The sequence below is a fragment of the Anopheles darlingi genome, chromosome 3, assembly GCF_943734745.1.
Source record: "Anopheles darlingi chromosome 3, idAnoDarlMG_H_01, whole genome shotgun sequence".
Lineage (NCBI taxonomy): Eukaryota > Metazoa > Arthropoda > Insecta > Diptera > Culicidae > Anopheles > Anopheles darlingi.
In genome coordinates this window covers 1,430,001-1,437,500 of record NC_064875.1, presented here as the reverse complement: position 1 = coordinate 1,437,500, position 7,500 = coordinate 1,430,001, and the positions used below count along the sequence as shown (strand labels likewise).

At 50.3% G+C, this 7,500-nt stretch overlaps 1 protein-coding gene across 7 annotated transcripts in view; it reads right to left on the bottom strand.

Moving 5' to 3' along the window:
* Positions 1-7,500, bottom strand: part of LOC125953595 (putative mediator of RNA polymerase II transcription subunit 12) — a 61,028-nt gene that overhangs the window by 794 nt on the left and 52,734 nt on the right. For 6 of the 7 annotated variants that reach the window (XM_049683256.1, XM_049683258.1, XM_049683255.1 and 3 more), the window contains 5 exons: positions 2,706-2,760; positions 2,572-2,630; positions 2,218-2,503; positions 953-2,142; positions 1-814 (listed from right to left, as the gene is read on the bottom strand). The exon at positions 1-814 is cut by the window's left edge and continues 794 nt beyond it. In XM_049683256.1, coding sequence (XP_049539213.1) covers positions 1-814; positions 953-2,142; positions 2,218-2,503; positions 2,572-2,630; positions 2,706-2,760 — 2,404 coding nt within the window. The remainder of the gene's footprint in view (positions 815-952; positions 2,143-2,217; positions 2,504-2,571; positions 2,631-2,705; positions 2,761-7,500) is intronic. The other variant, XM_049683260.1, reaches the window with a different exon arrangement.

Here is a 7,500-nt window from a genome sequence, read left to right as displayed (position 1 = left end):
CCACCGGTGGCGGTAGTGGGGGCGGTGGCGCTGGCGACGACGATGGAGAACTACTGCGAGCTGACGGCTGAACACGTGGCGGCTGGGCCTGTTGCTGATGGCTCTTGTGGTGTTCGTTGTTAATGATAAACCTACTAGTGTTGCTGCTGCTGCTGCTGCTGCCATTGCTGCCGATAGGGAGCTTCTTAGAGCTACGATCGTTACTACTATTGCCGCTATTGATGTTACTGCTACTTCTATGATTGCTAGAGCTACTGCTTGCGCTATTAGGATTAGTACTAGTTCTACCATCACTTCTTGCCCCGCCCTTATCGGTGGTCTGCTCCTTCGGAAGGGTGGACCCACCGTCCTCGGCACCCTTACCCGGGGCCACATTCTTGGCGATAACAAATTCACTATTGGTGTTAGACTTAACGCTATCTAGGCTAGGACTGCCGGGCTCCGGATCGTCACCCTCGGAGCTATAGTCCTCGTCCTCGTACTCGTACTCTACCACGGGATCCTCCGGTTCCGCGTGTGCCGGCTGCTGCTGCTGCTGCTGCTGTCCATTGCTGCCGGTTGCTGCTGCATCGATCTTGCGCTCACTGATCACTGCCGGTGCCTTGGAGGAAGCGGACGTGCTCGCGCCCGGCTGCGATTTTGGTTGGCCGACCGGATTGGAGTGGAACGGTGGATCCGATCGCTTCAGCTCCTTGTGCTGCGGAATCTGCGTGAGGTCCTCGACCTCGGGATCGAACTGGAGCGAGATGTCCTTCTGGTTGCGCAGCTGCTGCTCGAAGGGTAGATGTAGTGGTACCTGAAAACGAACCGGATACTGTCCGGGGTCAGAGGATGGGAGGTAAACGCAAGAGTGCAGTGTGCAGCAATGTATAATGGCCGGGAGGAGGGTTGAGGAATGGGGTGCGAAGCGTGATCACCAGAAGAAGCGGTCCCAGTCCAAGGCGCTGCTTACCTGAGGCGGTGGTTGTCTTCGGTATCCTTCGAAGCGTTCCTCCTGCTGCTGTTGCTGCTGCTGCTGCTGCTGTTGACGTAGTATGTCCTGCCGTTGCTGTGGTGACATCGATGGGGCCACCGAGGGAGGGAGTTTGAAGCCCTGGGCCCTCAATCGGAACGGTGTCAACGGGGAGGCTGGCGATGGCAATGCCAATGGTGAGGCGGAGGCAAGCAATGGGATTCTCTTTGGTGCTTGTGTTTGCTGACTCGCTGATCCGAACGTACCACTCGTTCCGGTCGTACCAAAGGGAGACCGCTGGTTGGCCGGTGGAACCACCGATGAGGGAACGGCCGGTTGCTTCGGCGGTGGTGGTGGCGGCGGTTGCTGCTGCTGTTGCCGGTTAATCTTCTGCGTGTGCAGCAGCAGCAGCGCTTGATGGTTCTTGATCTCGGCCTCATGTTGCTGGACCTGCTTCTGTTGTTGCTGGTACGCCTTTTGCTGCTGCTTGACCGCGGCCTCTTGCTGGCGTTTCTGTAGCTCTTCGTGTTGCTTCGCGATGGCCTGTTGCTGCAGCAACTGCTCCTGTTGCTGGCGCTTCTGATGCTCAAATTGCTGCTTTTGCTTGTGTGTCAAAAGGATTTGCTGTGTCTGGACTTTCGGTTTCGTACCATTGACCGCTAGCTCACCGACCGAACCGACGCCCGTCGTGTGCGTGGTCACGGTGACGTGCGAGTTGGTCACGGTAAGGGTGCCACCGTTCTGGAAGTGTTGCTGCTGGAACGAAACGGCCGGCTTCGCGCCACCTGCCTTCGTCGGTGGTTCCGTTTTTGGTTGATTATTCTGTTGCTGTTGCTGCTGGATGGTGAACTGCTGTGGCGAGAAGCTACCGTTCTCGTTCAGTGAGGACACTACTACCGAGTCCTGATCGCCTTGCTTTTCATCGCCATACTCTTCATCCTCATACTCGTACTCCTCCTCATCCGCTGGCGGTTTCGGTGAGGTGCTGGAGAACGCATGCATCGGGGAGGCGACCGTCGACGAGGAAATGGGTTGTGTGAAGCCCTTGTTGTTATTGTTGAAGATGAATCTCCTCGATGGGGTGGTGGTGGGAGGCTTCACCGTAGTAGTTGTCGTGGTAGTGGTCGTTGTAGTAGTCGTCGTCGTAGACGACGATCCACCTTCGTTACCCTCCTCCTCGGAGCTTCCTTCTACGAAGGAAAGGAAGAAAGTTAATTTTATTTCGAGTTTCCCAGATCAGCATGATGGTTTTCCTTGCTACTGACCCTCTGGTGATGGAATGATCGTGTTGCCATACAGCTCCAGATTAAGGTAGTAAAACTTCTCCGACTTGGAACAGTCCACCTCATCGACACGCTCGCAGACGCGCGTCTCCTGATCGAACACCGTACCATTCAGACACAGGAACTTGATGTCCATCGGCTCATCACCCTGACCGATCGTGCAGACATGGAACATCTGGCACGAGGCTTCCAGATCCGCATAGTATCCACCGATCACCTTACCGGCACAGGTAAAGTTCGTCTCGGGCAGATTATCAAAGTCCAGATACTGGAAAGAAGGAAAGAGATTGGTTGAGAGACCGTACACCGCTCCGTGTGCCCATGCGAGTAACATACCCCCGGTTCGCCCATACAATTCACGCCGAAAAAGAGCAGCATAAATGCTATAAATGTTCCTGAAAATTTAAAAAGAATCCAGCATTATTGTCGTGTGCTATGAACGCGTTGCTGTTACTGTGACGGGGTCTTACCTTGCGAAAAGGACTGCAGTATCTTTAGGACCTTCATTCTGGAACGTCGCCGCATCTACAAAAAGAGAGAGAGAGAGAGAGAAGGGAGAGAGAGAAATTAGAAGAAGAGAAGTTAGATCGGAAAAGTTTGGACCCATAATGAACATGAAGTGTGTCTTATGTGGAATGAGGAGCATTCCTCTGTGTGGTCAATCAAGCGTGCTGTTGCCAAGATTTAGCATGAACCGAGATGCCGGATGATAGAGCGATTGAGAAGATGTAAATCGTCCATTCTCGTGTGGCCAGCGGAACCGCTGCGAATCTCGTTAGCTGACGATCCCCAACACGAGTACGAGTATTGCACCCGTTCGATTATGCTGGCCCTCCCAGGGGGGGCCCTCACGCAACAGCGGCCAGAGCGTTGTGGCTTTAATTGAAACCAAATGAAGGAGGAAATGATACACTCATGGATGCAATTGGCTGCGGTCAATGAGTTTGGATATGGATCTTCTTTTTTTTTGGGGGGGGCAGGCAGAGAGAGAGAGAGAGAGAGAGAACCCCAGATCGACCAACGATTCTTCATCAATGAATGAACCCGGTGGCTACTGGGAGTATGTGAATGGAAGCCGAGTGTCCAAATGCCTCCATCGGTTGGGCTTCCTGTTGTTATGTGTGTTGATACGGCTTTTTTCCCACTGCGGTCAAATTGCGGGTTGTTCTCGTTCGCTCGGATTTTCAAATAAGTTGTCACTGCCGGCATGCCGTGGAAAAAAGGGGAGATGAGGAAGTCACAAGAACTGGGCTGACATTCTCACCGGAGACACCGAGAAAGGTGTGATTCTCAGCAATTGCTGGAGCTGGAGTTCGATCTGCGTTCATAATCGATTGGATTCTGCGGTTTCGTCAACCTGTCCAGACGGAACGGCTGCAACACCACCGACAGCAGCTGTACTGTGCCGTGCTTCCGACGACTGTCCGTCTATTCTTCTCTCTTCCTTCCAGACCGCGCGCGCTCGATCGGGCAACAGGTGACGACGCCTAACCTACCGTAACTTCCTGCCAGTTGCTACCGATCCACGGTACCGAGAAACTTTGATTCGAGCCCATGCTTTCGGAACCATCGGCTGCTGAATGTTGCTGCAAATGACCACGAAAACCACACCACCTCTCGAGACTGTCGTCCACCAAACCGAAGGAGAAAGAGAAACAAAGGACAGTGGAGGATTGCGCGGCAACTCTCAAGTCCTTTTTTGTGTTCCCGCATTGCGTCCCATCCTTCGTTCGCAGACGATCGAAGCGGAGTTATGAATGAACCTCATGCACCCTACTGCCCACCGTCCACGTTTCGCAGATTGCTCGCTGGTTCGCTCTCCACCCTTGGTCTTTAAATCTTGAAATGTGGCACGCACGCAAATGCACTTGCGGACACTATCATCCTTATAGCGCCGGGAGACCGGGATTTTTCCGCTAAACGGGTAGCATCGCAAGCACAGTGTACTCCATTGTTTGCACTTTGCAACTGCATTTCCGTGCCCCGGTGTTTGGATCTGGCTTCTCTTATTGTATGCGGCGCATTATGATAAACGAGCAGCGACAGATCACGGTAAACCGACGACCGATCGGCTGGACCATTGTTTGCATCTTTCCGGTTGCCTTCCGATTGCAGGCGGCACGTGCCATCGGTAGGCGCCTCTCCTCGGGGCGACATAAGCAAACGCCTTTCGGTGATCTTTTGTCGCGTTTACGATACAATTTATGAACCTGTGCGACCGTGGCCAGCATGGGCTGTGTGATCAGCCGGAACGAGGTACGGGGTTTTCCTGCGGTAAATAGGACCTTTATCCAGCTTCTTCTTTCCTCCTTTCACTGGCGCATCTCTCGCACCTGCCGTGTTCCGCGTGATGCTATAATTTGTACACAATTGAACGTGTACCAACAACGACCTCGATCACCTAAGATGATCGTAACTAGAGGCGCGCAGTAACACCAAGCAGTTCTTGGGGAAACCTTTTTGGCAAAGCATTAACCTTTTTCCCTGTAGCCAGGGCTGAGTTCACGTTCGTTAATGAAATAGTACGCGGGGTCATGCCATTTCGAATGTTAATTTTTTGATCGACTTCCGTCATTTCAACCTGCCGCATGATCGAGCCTCAAGGGTGCCGTGTATCCGACTGATAGGGGTCTGCGTGGTAAAAACGGATCCTGGGACGCCTCATCCTTGTGGACCCCTTTTGTGTAACGTATTTTCAACTGTCCAGTTGATGCGAACGGGGGACCAACTTTCACTGGCACTTGTTGCCCTCAGTTTTCCACCCCGATACCGCGATCATTTGAATTCTTATGTACCGGGGGGGCTCTATTCCCCGTATGTTTCAAATGTCCAGTGCCGTGTTTTTGGCCGCATGGGGGACAAGTAAATAACAGGCAGCAGACGATGTGTCGCGCGTCGAAGAACAATGGAAACGAGCGAAAGAAGGAACGTTGCTTCTCACTCTCTCTCTTGCAGTGGACCAACGATTGTGGATGATAATCGGCCTTCCAAGCGGCTTTTCCCCTTCGGGTCCACCACCGCTCGGCTAGCCAAGCCAAGCGCAACCAACTGCCAGGCGATCCGTTGGCAATCGCAAGCGCAACATGTAGGCTGACTCTACTAGTACCCTTGCCGCTGGTACGATCGAGTTGCAATAGACAAAATGTAAGATCATTCCCGTTCGTCTTCGATCGTCGTGCTGCCGTCGAAGGTGGTGTCGTTCGATCGAAGCGAAGGTTTGAACAAAAATTACATCAATTTTTTATAAACCTTTCCCAGAAGTGAATTTAATTTCCTCGGTGAAAGGGTATTTTCCAACACAAAAAAAAAAAAAACAAACCGACATCCGAAACGTGGCACCGTTAGCCGTGTGTTATCAGGAGGAAATGGGAGGTGTTAAAGAAAGCTTTTCTGTATCGAGAGTGCATTGCATTTTAGTGGAAAACGATTTTCAATTTGTGTTTCCTTAATCAAAAGAATCCATTTCGGTTGTTAAAACTGTAAGGAATTTACTGTTCTAGCTGTTGTTGTGAGTTCAATTCATCTGTGTTTTTTCTGTGACATCAATATCATTTTGCTAAAGTTTTGGAGGAAAATATTATTCAGTTATTAATTAATACTTAATAAAGTACAGTTATTTGTTAATAGATCTGCAATTAAATGAAAGCTAGGTTTAGCCAAAACATCATTGCTTAAGAGATATTTTTTACTAAAAATTTCATTCCATAAACAATTAACTTTTTTAATAATCTTATAGTTTTCCTTAACTAAAAATCTAAATTAATTTTTCAAATTGTTTGATTACAGTTAGTTTCAATATTCAATATTCAATATTTCTCGAATAAATTTCCTTCAAAGTTCGCTCCACAAAATTTTGAATGTTCTGCTTGAACCCTTTATCAAACAGTACCTCGGAACCCCTTTTGCCTTTGTTTCGCTGTCCTCACCCTTTGAATTTGGGGTATAACATCACACGCGAAACACACCCTTCTCCCCGTAAAACCGGAAACTGGTGCGTGGGGTTTTTTGAAAACATTTTCGAAACTGTCTTACATTTTCTGTAGCTTCCCTCGGTCGACGGCCACCGGTGGAGCACAATGAACGACGGCATTGGCCTTCATGGTTGGATGCGCCGGTTGTGTCCGGTGGGAAAAACGATTTTCAATTGTTTCGCGAATCGTTGACGCACTCGCTTAACACATTCCGTGGTTTTGTTTCCAAAAATTTACAAAAATAAGATCACCATCCGCTGGTGATCGTGTTTCGGCTCTATTCTCGATGTGACAAAGTGCTCAACGTAAATGGCTGGCCCAGTGCGCGGTTAAAGTTATCGAAGCATAACGAGAAACCATATCATACCGCGCACGGATTGTTACCGGCCTGGGGCTCTCTCTAGACACCAGAAACCGTCAATCCAGTAAAGCACAGCAGTAGGTTCTACTTGTAGGAGGCCTCCAACTGGAACGATTTACATAGAACGCACTCACGCGTGCCAATTCGTAGTCAGGGGGGTTTTGGTACGAAAAGAATTTAAATTCGTTCGCAAAGGCAGACCAGAACCAGATACGATCCACTGCAACATTTGTAGTGTTCTGCGGGAAACGGTCGTGCAAAGGGAATGCGAGAAGGGATGAGAGCAAAACGGAATTGGATGAGTTTTCCACCCGCCGCCTGCGGTTGACGACGAACGCACCGCCGTCGATCGACACTTGACTCGCTCTGGGTCACCAACAGAAGGACGTGTGAATTGAAAGCGAATATCAGCTGCAAATCTCCCTAGAGAGTTTGTACGATCATTCTGTTGCTTTCTTATGATCTTCGCGATGCTTTCTTATGCTCTTCGTTAACATTCACATCTGCACAACGGGAGATCGCAATACTTTTCATCGTCTGCTGCTTGTGCTTTGAAATTAATGGATCAAGGATCTTGCCATACAGGACCTTTTCGTTTTGAGCGTCTTGGGATCCTGTTGGCATCCCGCGGTAGCAGCAGGTGAAAGGTTGCTTAAATAGTACCCACGAGGAATCCGTTTGGGCCGTTTAATTGACATCGGTTTCGGGAGTTCGGGATCAGTCTCACCGTCGTTCGTCGCCTGCGCTATCGCAGGACAAAAAGGACTCGCGCGAGATGGGCCGCAAACATACGCGTGTCCACGCGTCCTTGTGGTCCTCGATAATCATAATTATTGTAGCGCTGTCATTGTCCTTTCTCGATAGGGCAGCTCGGCAGCTCGGCCCTCTATCTTGTCCCAGATCGCTAGGGTTGAACGAACAGCTGCTACGGGA